Source organism: Homarus americanus, unplaced genomic scaffold (assembly GCF_018991925.1).
Source record: "Homarus americanus isolate GMGI-L3 unplaced genomic scaffold, GMGI_Hamer_2.0 scaffold45698, whole genome shotgun sequence".
Lineage (NCBI taxonomy): Eukaryota > Metazoa > Arthropoda > Malacostraca > Decapoda > Nephropidae > Homarus > Homarus americanus.
In genome coordinates, this window is record NW_024735554.1 from 2,931,670 (window position 1) to 2,947,500 (window position 15,831).

Consider the following 15,831-nt stretch of genomic DNA (forward strand, 5'->3'; position numbering starts at 1 on the left):
TAACAGTGGGTTTCTCCGCTGGTTTAGTTTCAAAGGCTTTCCTAGCATCAGACACCTGAAATTACAGATAAATGTTTAGTTCTCCATTAATTAATATGATAACACACAGAACAAGGTTGACAAAAAAAAAGGGACTTATATAATTAGCCGGTAAAATATATAATTCTACAGCTTTTAAAACAATACAGTACTCATGTTCTAGCAACAAGTTAAATATACTGTACTGTCATGAATATTGTAAAAAACACCCACAATACTAAAGAGAATAACCACAAAAGTTGCCATTACTGCTCTCAGCACTCGATGGCAACTAAATCTGGCATAGCTTACATTTAAATAAAGTAAAAAATGGTGGGTACAGAAAACTGAATTTAAATGAGTGAAAATGTAAAATTCACCAAATTTACAAAGGAAAAGAGACGCCTATGTCCAAAAACACTATAATACGTGGACATAAACATCCTCAGCGAAGATAAATAACAATGTTCAGATATATGCCCGGTACAGTAAGTGTTTCTATAAAATGGTTACACCTTCTCTTATAATACTGTATTAAACATCTAAATAGTGTAATCAAATGAACTTCTTTCAGATGTGTACTTGATCAACCTACGCCTGCATCTGTGAGTCATAAGGTTAATGTTCGGAGACACGTACAGAGTGTTTACTATATTGCCACCAATCAAGACAGAGTCAATATTAAGTCCAGAAGCTTTAAACTGTATCTGTTGTGTTGAACCCGAGTCTACACAGTTATAGATCTGTTGTGTTGAACTACAGAGCAGGTACGGTACAGTAGTTACATATTGCATTTAAAAAAAAAGATTTGCACCATTACAAACATTAAAAAATTATGATTCCAGACTACAACACAATACTGTACAGTCAGGGGCAGGTCCATTAGGTGGGTAATAACGCTCCCCGAACCAAGATACTATCTTGATTTAGTATGTTTAATTCCAATACAGTATCAGGTATTTATAATTTGTAACCATAAAACATCCCAATCTGAAACAAGTGTTGGGTTTCATCAAATAAATCCACCCCCCCTCTCAATCTGCCCCTCTTGCATAAAAAAATAAATATTTAAAAATAAGTATTCTAGAATTTCTACTGTGCATCATACAGTATTCTCTTTCTATAATCTAAAGAGATAAATGGAGGATTAACCCTAAAATTACTGTTTTCTGACTTATGTCCACAATCAGATGTCTTATCCAATACAGGATGCTTATTGGGGGGTTGTGTGTCCTCAGACAACCCCCACATTATGTCTGCCAGGGTTAATCTGTTAACCCATTTTGTATCAAACTTATCACCCCATAACCCCAAAAATGGGAAAGCTCAGGAGTAAGAGTTATTCGCATATGACAGGAAGTTTTTTAGAGATAGAATTTGTAATGTGACACTGAAACTCTGTTCAGAGCTACCAGGGCACTTGGGTACTGAGGGTATTGGTGAGGGTTCCAATGAGGTAGGCTGAGATGGTTCAAGCATGTAGAGAGAAAAGAGGAGACCAACTGAGTCAAGAGATGCAGAAGTTTAAATGTGGAGGGCAGGAGGGTTAGGGGTAGACCAAGAATGACATGGGGAGAGGTTGTGAGAAATACCCTCGAGAGATAAGATCCTTACAAGAGAGGCTGCAAGACACCATGCAGCATGGAGAGCTGCCATCAGGTAATCATGCTAACCCACACAAGCATGGAAAAAGGCCATAAAGCGGTGGTGATGCGTCTACCCAATCACCACATTTGCACCAATATGAATTCACTATTAGTCACCAATTCCCATGAGGAGGGAGGATGTTCAAGCTACACACTGTGCTTCTTTTTTCATTGTCATTTCCAAAAGTCAAGAGTGTACTTTGTACCCACTCCCTAACTCTTCCTCACCAGAGAGGCCTTTGGTGTTATCATTGAAGCTTTGCTCAGAACCCATCACTGACCATAGCCCCAGACCATACAAGACCACATAGTTCTATCAGAAATGAGTTTGGTGAAATCCTCTCCAATGCCTGAATGGAATACCATAAAGATCCTTAAGAAAGTGAAGAGTGTAAAAAAATTGGAACCCTGACATTCAAACATTCCATACAATAATTTTAGTGAATCATCATCAAACACAAAGTCAACCGATATCCACTAAAAGACTTGGGTGACAAACTCTTGAAAATATAAACATAATCTTGAAAGAGAAAGAAATAGAAAGAAGCCTCATACAATGTTCAAGCAGAAGCCAATTCCTGCTAGGTTAATATGGAACTACAGTACAGTATTAAGACAGTAATTCAGTGAAACATAAAGCTTCCCTATGACCTGTAGTAGACGGAAAGAGTGGGAATATCTGCTCCCAACAATCCCAAACCAATGGTAAACACTCCACAGCATTGGTGCCATCCAGAGGAAAAGGCAAACAAATCCATGAAAGAATTAACCCGAGATAATAATACCACGAGAAGGCCACGTCATATAAACTCAAATTAGAAGGTAACAAATCCTCACTCTACACAACATCTGCTTCAACATTCATTGTTCCAGCAAATTGTTGATGACCCGTTTATTAACACAACTGACTGCTGACATGTCCATGAAAAAATCAATACTGTATTGTTTGTATTTTCGAGCATATTGGATACCGGTAAGAAGCAAAGGCTCCTTCAAGCTAATGCATATATCCGAGACGAAACACCACCATCTTCATCACTCTGGTGTACTGAACCCAGCTCACATAAGATCCATCCACACCTTCCAGAGGAATCCAAAACACACTGGGATACAGACAGTCCTATTCCTCCTCCAGATTAAGAGAGAATAATGCTTTTGTTGTAATAGGAACACATTTTCCCTATTTGAAATATTCAAAGATTGTTGAAGCCTAAACATTACTGTCCTCAAAGCAAGGAGACCTAACCTGTGAGTTAACCTTACACAGGCCAATTTACCTACTAACATCTCACAATAACTACCAGTCTCTCACAATGCCTAAAAGAAATAAAATCTCAGAAAAGAAGGCAGACAGTGTATCACACAAGACAGCAACTGTCTTATAAGGAAGACCTACCAACCCCTCTTTATTGCTCCATTATAAATGTGTTCAAATAAAAAGCTGACTCAGTGAAAGTCCAGATTTTTTCCTATCCATTGAATACTCAGTATAGGCTCACAGTACAGGGGACCGTCTCAGGGCTTACGACACCCAATTAGCAGCTTGTATTATGAAAACCATCAGGTCAATGGCTTTAGCCTTAAAAATTAATCTATAAAATTGAGACATACTTTAACAGACAATCCATCAATGTACACCACAGTAAAGTGAAAAGCAACAATATTTGGAGAAAAAGGTTCCTCAATCAGAGATACTCTTAAGGCAAGATCATAATAAAATATTTGTTGCCATTAATCTTAGTCAGCACTTCACAAGCCAGTGTAGTAAATATAAGTATCATGCTTTACGATGCTCACATAAGGACAGTACAACAGGAGGTGGGAAATAATATCTAAGGAGATAATGCAAACCCGTGCATTTTATTGGTGCCTGTCTAATCAAGCTATGAACTTTGATGATTGCTACTCAGGTAAAATAAAAAACTAATAAAAAATAAAAATTACCTTAAAACTGGGTACCAATTTACTCTTGCGATCAACTAATGGCTTTTCCTCAAACTTCCTTGCTAGGTCGGACATGACATTTCCCGCAGTTCTGACTGGCTTCTTGAGTTTCTCAATTGGGGGTTGAGTTGTATTACCTTGGTTCTCCCACATGGCAGCAGCCTTAAAAATCTTTGACTGTCTCTTTGCCGAGTCTGTACGGGGCGGCCGAGCTTCTGTGGATGACTCTGAACCAGCTCGACTTCGAGTTGGAGTTGATAACATAGATGATGACTGGCTAACATCTTTACTAGAGACCGACTCACCAGTTGATTCAGTATCCTTCTGCCGAACGTCACTGACTGACTCACATTCTTTGCGCACAACACCTCCACCTACTTCCCTTTTGACCTGAGGTTCTTCATATCCTGTTTTTAATGTATCAGGAATGTTTGACTCTTCTGCATGTTTAATTATATCTGCAGTTTCTTGCAAAATTTTTTCTGTTTCATCTACCCTGGGAATAGGTGATGGAACTACTCTACTAACTTCACTGTTGGTGGTTGTTACCTCCACTGGCCTGGCCTCAACCTTACTCTTAGAGGAAGCTTTTACTAATGACTTTGACTTTACTTTTCTCACCTGTGGAGTCTGACTGGGCGATGATGATTTCTTTGGCGTGTCATGAGGCTGGGGGGATGCCCCTACCTCAGTCTTCATTGGACTAACAGACTCCCTGGAGAGTGAAGAATCAGAGGCCTTAAGGGTTATGTCATTGGAAGCAGCAGACCCCACTGATCTCATGCTCGCTGACACTCTCGTGGGTCCCGGGGACGTTGTCGTGGGAGTGACTGGCTCAGTTTCCATGGGCTCTACCTGTTCAGACTGTTGACCTGAGTTCTCCTTAATCTCACTCTTTGCACTGTTACTTCTACATAGTTCCATATCATTGGATGAAGGAGGTTGTACCTGCTCTATAACTTGGTCCTTGGGTAGGGGAGGCTTTTGGCTCTGACTCAAGAATTGGTCCTCACATGTGTCCATCTGTATGTCCCGTGACTTACCCATCTCGGCTTTACTATATGCATGTTTTTCCCCATTTATCACAGGTGAAGGTTCAGTAATAGATTCACTATCAGTCTTAATAGGAGTCTTTTCCTTCAATGACTCTTTCTTTTTCGTACTTTTTCTCCTCTCTACTTTATCATCAATTAACTCTCTAGTCACAGAAGACTCCCTCTTTTTCACAACTTTCTTTTTGTCTGTTCTCTCACTTTCACTAATGTCCTTATCAGCTGATGGATCTCGCTTCTTTACACTCTTCTTCCTCTCTGTTCTGTCACTCTCACTAACATCTTTACCTACTGAAGGTTCTCGCTTTTTCACACTCTTTCTTCTCTCAGACTTTTCACTTAGATCACTAATATCACCATCAACTATAGGTTCACGCTTTTTAACACTCTTTTTCCGTTCTGAACGCTCACTTCTATCGTGTTCTAAAGTATCGTCGTCCACTACAGGTTCTCGCTTTTTCACGCTCTTTTTACGCTCGGATAAGTCGCTGTCTGGTATGACTGGAGGTCTTCGACTACTTCCCGACTCTCCTGCATGTGAGTGTACGTCTGACTTTCGTTCTTTACGACTAGGTTTGGGAGTTCCCTCTACCAGAGACTCTCTTTTCTTTTTCTTTTCCATAGTACCAGATTCATCGGCTTTTCTCTTCTTCTCCTTCTCCTTCTTTTCCCGTATTTTCTGTGCCAACAAAGCTTCAATTTCATTGTGATTAATAGACGTGACTGCACCAAGGGAAGCTGAACGTGCTGGAGCAACTGGAAGAGGGTCAGACGGAGGTGGAGGAGGCAACTGGAGCTGTGGGGGTGGTCGAGTCACCTCTGAGGTAGGCGGCGACTGCAAGGCAAAAATTGGTATATGCTATTGGCGCTTTATAAATTATTAAAAGCTAAGTAACAAAAACTCTACATGATAAAAAGTTGAAAATAAAAGTATACAAAAGCATGATTAGTTAGCCACATAAATTCTAAACAATGATAATGTATTACCAACAGCCATCACTCACTACACTTGAGTCAAGAGACTGTGAGCCCTGGTTGAATACTGAAAGAAAATTATTACAGTACAACAAGAAAGATCTACCATGAAGAAGTTACAATATACTGTAGTACATTACATATTTTAAGCAACGTTGTTTTCTGCAAAATTTAAAATTAATAGTTTAATTTTTGTTGTTCCAAATGTTGCTTCTTATGGCCAAAGCATATGAGATTTAATTACTGTATACCAAAAAATAATTATTCAGATTGTCCGGATTTTATCAAGTTCACTAACTGATAACTGTGTTAACTTTTTAAATATGTCATCTAGCTATCACTTAAAGGCTCATAATCTCATGATCAAGTCCAAACTGAGTAATGATGAACACACTGAAGAGGAAGACAGTCATTACTCCTTGTAGTGTAGCTTTATTAGCGGTAACACCTCCCACATAACTACTCACTCTGGCACTGTCATCTTCTTCTGGCTGGATGAGCATGTGCTCTGAATTGATGTGCTTTGGGGCGAGTGACAGCAGCAGATCAAGGCGGACGGGAGTTTGGTTAGCCAGGGCCTCGGCCACTTCCAAACATTGCTCTGAGAATCCCTCGTTGACCCACCAGTGATTACAAATGTCCTCTATTGTGGCTCGTTTAGTGGCCGACACCGTGAGCATATGTCGGATCAAGTCAGAGGCACCTGTGTGTTGGAATGAATAAAAGCAAAGGTTATATTAACACACAGTAGTAGAGCTGTAATGGCCAAATAAGACACCTTGCTGTATTACCTTTGTCTTCATAACAAAGCTGTACAGTATATAAAGGAACACTTCCTTTATATTCTCATGATGCTTACTTTCTGGGGAAGGGAAAGTTCAAAATTAATCATTTCAAACTGTACAACAATGAGGCCCACTCCCATAATTATATTCTTTATTTTCATTTTAACTTGGACTTAACGACTTATTTATTGACTTATTTATGAGTTTTGGTAACTACAGGAAAGACTTCTCTGATAATATAAATAACTGTCTACTTTCTTTAAAAATGACATTGTAGTAAATAAGTAGATAGTTAGTTCTTAATACATATACTGTACATAAGCCTGTATTTTATATACCACTGTACAACACAGGGTATATCTTCTATAAGTCAAAAGTCTAGTAGTGCAAATAATAATAGAACAAAAAAGTGGAAGTTAAAGTTAGGAATAGCGCATATAAAGCACATGTTCTTTTAAGTCTTCAGTATACAAGGAATGCAGTGTGACCACCTTCACTTCCCCAGCTGTAGAGTTAGGTACCCACTCACAGCTGTGTGGTGCCCCAGGCATGAACCAGTTACACTTAGAGCTGGAAGCAGAAATTGTATCACTCAGCCACTGCACCTAAAGTCATGAAAACAATTTTCTCCTAAAATTCTCAGAAAATTAACCATCTTACGGTGTGTCCCAGCAAGATAAAATACAGTATATACAAAATTAACTCGTCAGAACTTACGAGAAGGCTTCTTAGGCTCGTAGTAATCTCCCTGTGTGATTTGTTTGACCAGTCGCTTGAAGTTCGAGCCATCGAATGGCATGGCACCATACACAAGTGTGTACAGCAAAACTCCTAACGACCAACAGTCAACCTGAACAGTAGAAAGTTTTTGTTTCAAATTTAATGCTCCATCCATTTATTCAGAAAGTAAAAGTTAACTTTCTTCTTAATAAACATAATGGTGGTACCTTAACATATGTATTGACACATAAGAATTTAAACACTAAAATTCAAAAAAGTTTGCAAAACACCCTATATACAAACTACATACTGTACTATACACATATATACTGTATTAACATCCCCAGGGATTGAGCCATTCAGTAGTAGACCAACCCTTCTGTGGTGGTACAGTACACAACACCCCAGATGATGTCACACTCTTAACCCATAGTTTCACTGCACTTAAGCTCCTTCACTGTTTTACTGTATTGCATTTTAAGCTAACTTCCATAATCTGACTAAATATAATGTATCATAATTTAACTTAATCTAACCTATCATAATCTAACTTAATCTAACCTATCATAATCTAACTTAATCTAACCTATCATAATCTAACTTAATCTAACCTATCATAATCTAACTTAATCTAACCTATCATAATCCAATTTAATCTAACCTATCATAATCCAATTTAATCTAACCTATCATAATCCAATTTAATCTAACCTATCATAATCTAACTTAGCTTAACCTAAATTTGACCGACCTTCATCCCCAGGAAACCTAATGTAAATAAATTACCCAAATATTATGTAGTACTGTATTTTTGTTCAAGATTTTTCTTAAATATCCCAGTACTGTACTGTATTATATATCATACAATCATGTGTTTTATATAAACCTACAAACACTGATATAAAATTTATCATACTGTATATAAATGGAATGAGTTAACCTAAATAACTGATAAAAGAGCAGTAATCAGACTCACTTCTGGTCCAGTGTAGGGGATGCCTTTAACAATTTCTGGTGATGCATAAAGAGGAGACCCACAAAATGTGTCCAACCGATGTTTTTCATCAAACACGTTTGAAAGACCAAAATCTGCAATCTGCAAAAAAAGAAAATTTACATCAAACTTTGAACCATAATTATACAGACTGATTTCTAAATGTATCCAGTATAAACGTACTGTATACTCTCCCAAAAAAGAATCGCCCCCCTCCCCTCCCTCCCCCTGGGCCTGATGTATTTGGAAATGAACACAATAACACGTACACAGCAGTCTCGGTTCAGTTGGTATGTCTGAATGTGAGTTCCACCTTTCGTTCATTCCTCCTAAACCTGATAACCACCATGATACAGTATCTGCATAATACCACCTATTTTCTACATAAAGTAATGAAATAGGATGAATTGTGATGCCATATGCAAAAACCAATAACATCATGAGTGACCCCACTGATTTATGCTCCTAGATAATATTTCAACCCCAAAAAGGAATGCAAAGAACAAGAAACATTCACTGATGATGGCTGCCATCCCCACAGCTGATTTGCAAAGATAATACTTACTATTCAAGGGTTAAGGCTGTTTATTAATCAGCAAAACATGAGGATTGTCATTATATATAGCATCCTGTTTTATGTATTAAAACTTATATTGAGTACAGTATTACCGGTAGGTCAACCCAGAGTACAGTAATATGAAACAGCCTACTGTGCTGATAAAGATAACTTAACTCCTAGAGTATGATAATGACCCCTTGAGTACAATGTCTTAATTCCTCGAGTATAAAGCATTAACCATTAATCCTGAATCAAAGGGTTATGCCAGCCTCATGAAGGAGTTAAGTTATCATAATGAAGGGGTTAAGTCATCATAATGAAGGGGTTAAGTCATCATAATGAAGGGGTTAAGTTATCATAATGAAGGGGTTAAGTCATCATAATGAAGGGGTTAAGTCATCATAATGAAGGGGTTAATCAGCTGCAGCAAAGTATCACCACATCATCTGGACAACATAAGTTATATAGAAGTGTTCGCTCCCCACTTAAGCCTGACTATAAATCATCATCTTAAACATTATCCAGTAACTAAGGTAAGATTATTCCTCCTTAATGGATCCTCCCTGAAGCAACATTAACCCACAGTAGGTACCTTAAAATACTTGTCGAATATACCCGAGGACTATGGCATGGAGACACATGGATAAATCATAGCCATTCTTTCTAATAACTTTCTAAATAATTTCTAGCAATTAACTCTGTCTAGCATAGTGATTAAAAGTACACCAGGAATCCTCTCTTGTTACAGAATCATTCAGTGTCCTTTAAGCTACAGCAGGATACCCAATTACTGTACCCATCTCTGTACCAGCGGCGTACCGTGGTTGCACTGATGAGGCATGCGGAACACCCACATATATCAGTTATCAAATCAAATATCATAACTGAAAAACTATAACTGAAAGCGGACTGTAGGGTTATTTAGAAATATTAAAAATAATAATGTGGACCAGTTTTGTCCGGCTGACGGAGAGCCGCTCGACAAGTGAATGCAGTTTTCGAACTGCAGGCATTTGTACCCATTACATTTACAGAAACCTCATTAAATTGCCACTCTTATGGAACAACAACTCTTAAGTAATATAATATCACCGTATAACATAAGACTTCATACTTATTAAGGGAAAAAGTATTAAATTTTACTAAAATGGCACAAATTCCTTATGCTACAACACAATTAAGTTCATTTTATCATGTTATTGTTAGGATCGTTACGTCTATATGTCCAATGAGGGCATGCGGCATATCCTTCTGCATGCATTAAGGGACGATGAGTCACCTAGACTTTCTCGAGTGAAAACTGTGAAGTCTCTAAAATTAAATCTGTATTACTGAAGATACTATTTAAAAATATATTTTGCTTGCCTCTGAGTCTGTTTAGCTACATCATATTAAAACTCCAGGAATAGCCCTAAGGAACCTCGCAATAGTTGCTAGATACAGTAGGCACATTTGTATTGCCACATTTCACAAGACACACTAGCCACTGTACTAGGTATAAGTTCAGGCAAATGTACATAGAAATATATATATATATATATATATATATATATATATATATATATATATATATATATATATATATATATATATATATATATATATATATATATATATATATATATATATATATATATATATATATATATATATATATATATATATATATATATATATATATATATATATATATATATATATATATATATATATATATATATATATATATATATATATATATATATATATATATATATATATATATATATATATATATATATATATATATATATATACAGTCAACCCTCGTTAATTCGGACTAATAGAGGGGGAAGGGTGTCCGTTTTAGCCGATTGTCCGAATTAACCGATTTCGGGGTTAATATTGCATTATATTTCAAAGTCATTGTTTTCGTCACGATTTTATCCCACTTTCCACTGTAATACGTACGTAATTTCAGCAAAAATATTACATTTCCGTGAATGTATTATATCAAGCACAGTATGAATAGAATACCATTGTAATATAACAGTATTTTAACCGAAAACTACTAAAAAAACGAATAACATCTCAAGAACATCGGAAGCTTAGGTAAAGTCTTTTGTTTTCGTCATGTATTTTATCCTATTTTACATTGAAATACATCACGTTTCAGCAAAACTACTATTTATTTCCAAGAATATATTCATTCAGGCGCAGTTTAGGTAAAATATACGTGTGATGTAACAGTTTTTTAACTGAAAACGATTCGAAAAACACGTACCCTCTAGCCCTGTTCAAGGAGAGGACTGGGAGAAGCTGTTTGGTGCTGCAGATGATGACAAGGAAAATGATTTGGATGAATTTTAATGAAAATATTCAGAAATATGGTATCGTAGTATTTATTCAAGTCAATTAGGATAGAATATTATTGTAATACAACAGATTTTTAACTGAAAACCATTCGAAAAGCAATTACGGTAACATCATTTGAACGAAAGAAAGCGAAAGTCATTGTTTTCGTCACGATTTTATCCCACTTTCCACTGTAAAACGTACGTCATTTCAGCAAAAATATTACATTTCCGTGAATGCATTATATCAAGCACAGTATGAATAGAATACCATTGTAATATAACAGTATTTTAACCAAAAACTATTAAAAAAACGAGTAACTTCTCTAGAACATCGGAAGGGTAGGTAAAGTCTTTTGTTTTCGTCATGTATTTTATCCTATTTTACATTGAAATACATCACGTTTCGGCAAAAATACTATTTATTTCTGAGAATATATTCATTCAGGCACAGTTAAGATAAAATATACATGTGATGTAACAGTTTTTTAACTGAAAACGATTCGAAAAACAAGCGTACCGTGTAGCTAATACTCAACAGCTGGTGGTGCGTCATGTGTCGTTGTAAACAATAGGAGGTTGAAGTAGATTACCGGGTATTATATTAAGTGTGAAATATCAAAAAGGTTTTTATTACCGGTATTTTTTGTAGATCAATGAGAACTGTGATACCGTATATGATATGATAAGTTAGCCTGTGCTAAGAACTTCAACATAGACTACTGAAAACACGTTGTAAGGTAATTTAGCCTATTGTAAGTTGGTGAGCTTCATTTGCTGAAGGAACTGCACAACTTTTCATTACTAATTGGTACAAATTTTACGTTTCCATTGTTTACTGGCAGTAAATGGTAAATATTTTTCATGTCTGAAGCTAAAAGTTGCATCCCCCCCCACACTAGTGGTGATGTTACATTTGACCAAAAAGACGCTGGTGTTTTATCCCAGCAGTGGGTGGACCAGCATTTTAGCTTAAGGTCCGCGTAGGTAATATTCCTACAAATCTTTAAAAAAAAAAAAGTTCGTTCAGATTTTGTCCGAATTATCCGAAATCCGGATTAAAGGGGTCCGAATTAACGAGGGTCGACTGTGTATGTATATATATATATATATATATATATATATATATATATATATATATATATATATATATATATATATATATATATATATATATATATATATATATATATATATATATATATATATATATATATATATATATATATATATATATATATATATATATATATATATATATATATATATATATTTTATTTTTATATAATATTTTTTTTTTTTTTTTCATACTTTAACCTTATTTTAATAGTCTCGCCTGTTTCTTTAATTACAAAACAGTAAAATAATGCAATACTTTACTACAGAAAATGGACATTGGTGCTGTGAATGTACAGTTTTTCTTTAAATCATTAGGAACCTTGAGTACAGAGACAGGTTAAAGCTTCTTAATTTGCACTCCCTCGAGAGACGTAGAGTGAGGGGCGATATGATCGAGGTATATAAATGGAAGTCAGGGCTGAACAAAGGGGACATTACAAAGGTACTCAAACTATCCAACCAGGAGTGACCCGTAACAAGGGTTTTAAATTACACAAATTTATATTTAGGCGCAAAATAGGTAAAGATTGGTTTGGAAATAGAGTAGCGGATGAGTGGACCAAGTTACCAAATATCATCATTAACTCGAATACGCTGGATAGCTTCAAACATAGGTTGGATGGATATATGAGCAACAGGGGATGGGTGTAAATGGGACTGCCCAGTATGGGCTAATAGGCCTGCTGCAATTTCCTCCATTCTTATGTTCTTATGACTGTAAAATCCTAAGATATAATTTAGACACTTACCTTGGCATTACCTTCCAAGTCCAATAAGATATTTTCTAATTTGAGATCTCGGTGGCAGATTTTATGCTGTAAAGAAACAGTAATGACATCACTTAACAATACTGCACCATAATATGTTACCTTATAAATGTAATTACTTACAGTATGGCAAGAAATTTTTCAAATGAGATATTTTGGGTAATTGGAAACACACTTCTTATTTTCATCACAAGCACCATACTATACTGTACTGCTGTACAAATTCACACACAAACAAACTAATACCCTGTACAGTACTGTAATATGAGCTTGTGCTAAGAAGAAACTAACATTCATTAATATTACAACCAAAATTACTGTACAGTACAAAGAAATACATGTATTTGGGGAATATTTTTGACTTGCTATTCATATCAATTACTTGCAGATATTCAGGTAGTGTAGAGACAACACTTTACATTTAGCATCATAGTAAAGAAGGGAAACATCTGAAAGGATACAAATATTATACCTGACATACAAAACTATTATGTCCATGAATAACAAGTACCTGTACTGTACTGTGATGTATGCGATACCAACCTTATGGCAATAATATGTTGCAGAGGCAACGTGACGAAACACTCTCCGAGCTTCGTCTTCCGATAGCACCTTGCGCTCGCTAAGATAATCGTAGAGTTCTCCACCCGCCGCATATTCCATCACCAACACCATTTTTTCCCGATTTTCAAATACTGTGAATGTAGAAAAAATTATGTGGTAACTATGAACTGTAGGTCAGACTCAAGCAGCTAATACTGTACAGTATATGTAAACAAATTACACCTTCCATTCTTCAGAAGAAATACATATTAAAATATATACATTACCAAGGTAGAAATAAATGAGATAATTTTCCACAAGAGGACCACATTGATGAGTCATCCTTTTCTACCTTCATAAATATGGATGATCTGAGGATGTTGGACTGATGACATGATCTGAATCTCTCTCCGTATGCGTATCAAGTCTTGTTCTGTCTCAATTTTGGCCTTCTTGATGGTCTTGATTGCAACCTGAGAAGGAAAACAAAAGAAATATGGATGAAAGCTGCATGGAATACCAGTACTTGCTTATGCACTGGAAAGTTCCTTAATGCTCAGGAAATTAATTTCTCACAGCTGTGCTGTGGGACTTTGTGCTTAGTTTTAAAACACTGATCCTCAAGTGAAAAAAAAAAGACAAAGGCAGCAATATTACTGAGTAGTTCTTAAGGAAGATCTTCTCTTAAATAACTCATATTTACCCCCAAAACAGGTGTGATAAATTAAACTTAGGAAGGAACTAATACTAATAATTGTCATGTACTGTATGATAAAGTGTGGGAAGTACTGTACAATACAGTACTGTAGTATAGCATCAATTATTCTCATGTATAATAAAGTAGACATAGGAGGCAGTACTGTATTGCACTATTCATTCTCCTGAAAAATAAGTCAAACTAAAAGAAAGACTAAACTACAAAAACAAACACCATAATACTGTATTCATAAGGCCGTCACCCCCCAAACATTACAAGACATACACAGTTAACTAGAACAATAACAGGTACAGTTGAGCTGAGTCACTGGAATTAAATACATCTGGAGTCCTGGGATAAGCCATCATACATTTTTGTAATGTTTGGAGAGTGACTGGCCGTGCAATACATGCTACCCAGCCACACTATCCAACACCTGCCATCGGGATTACAGCAATGAGGACAACTGATTCACCTGGCACACCAAACACTCACACTCTCCTCTATAAGTGACTCACCAGCCAAAACCACACAAGCTGGCACTCTCTTACTTCATGAGATCCAGCAAACTGTGGCAAATCTTACCATCTCCAATCCTAAAGACCTGGAGCCCATAAGTGAAAGCGAGTTCATCCAGTTTGCTAGTTTGTCGAGATCCTTAACAGAGTTTCAAAACCTGAAGCATCACACAAGCTAAGTAAGAGCTGAGAATGAACCTCCATGTATAGTTGGCCAAGCTTCCACCCTTAACACTGAGTAGCGGGATATGAGAAATATGGTGTGTGTGTGTGTGTGTGTGTGTGTGTGTGTGTGTGTGTGTGTGTGTGTGTGTGTCTCACATTCAAGTGGAAATGACTCGGTGTAAAATTTTTATTTTCCTTCCTCACAATCAAAATTATGAGATGCTCCGCATTACAAGGGGGTAAGGTGCCACCCTGGGCAAAATGCATTTTTTTATGGATATCACTATTTTCATCCTTCCTCTTAATGTTGGCCTTGGATGTAACCCCCGAGGTAGACTAGAAATATGGTTGAAAATCCTTAAAAAATAGGGTCTCATTTTGCCTCGGGCTGGGAACTACGTATCTGGGTGTGCGCCCACTAAGTAAAGGTGGTCACATCCCGTTCACAGTGAGAGGAGCGTGAGTCAATGACAGCGCGCATCCCGTGGACCATACCCCCTGAGTCAGCCAATCACAATGGATTTCCCTTGCTACGTCACAGCTCCTCGGCCAACCCATACGCCCAGATGCTGCCTCCTTGTTAGTCTTGCCGCGCTGCATAGCATAATAGCATAAGGCGCTTCAGTGTTTCTACTGCTATTTTGGATAACTTTTTGGCATAACATTGACGTTATTCGTGTTCCACGGGTGTGAGAAGTGCTATGCAATGTATGGTGTGGGTTCATGAGCCCTAAATCCTGAGCATGTGTTTAGTGGCGACAGTGCTCAGGTGGACACCCCAGTAATGCTTGGTGATAGTGATTTTGGTGGTGAGTTTAGTAGTGATTATGGTGATGCAAGTGCTACTGGCGATGGTGATGGCCATTAAAGTTATACGCACTCCTCAGGATTTATGTAACTTCAACTCATTACAATTGTCAGGGATAATAAAACGAAGGAACTAAACAAAGTAAGATTGTAATACTATACAGGGTACTATACTATTATCATAATGCA

At 36.7% G+C, this 15,831-nt stretch overlaps 1 protein-coding gene across 9 annotated transcripts in view; it reads right to left on the reverse strand.

Annotated features, from left to right (window-relative positions):
* Positions 1-15,831, reverse strand: part of LOC121871386 — a 107,774-nt gene that overhangs the window by 61,066 nt on the left and 30,877 nt on the right. For 7 of the 9 annotated variants that reach the window (XR_006089868.1, XM_042373614.1, XM_042373618.1 and 4 more), the window contains exons 4-11: positions 13,808-13,928; positions 13,456-13,607; positions 12,895-12,960; positions 8,117-8,236; positions 7,138-7,270; positions 6,103-6,338; positions 3,609-5,495; positions 1-55 (exon numbers count right to left, since the gene is read on the reverse strand). The exon at positions 1-55 is cut by the window's left edge and continues 1,076 nt beyond it. Coding sequence is in view for 8 of the 9 variants with exons in the window: in XM_042373614.1 (XP_042229548.1) it covers positions 1-55; positions 3,609-5,495; positions 6,103-6,338; positions 7,138-7,270; positions 8,117-8,236; positions 12,895-12,960; positions 13,456-13,607; positions 13,808-13,928 (2,770 nt within the window). In the remaining variant the exon portion in view is untranslated. The remainder of the gene's footprint in view (positions 56-3,608; positions 5,496-6,102; positions 6,339-7,137; positions 7,271-8,116; positions 8,237-12,894; positions 12,961-13,455; positions 13,608-13,807; positions 13,929-15,831) is intronic. The other 2 variants (XM_042373619.1, XM_042373620.1) reach the window with 2 other exon arrangements.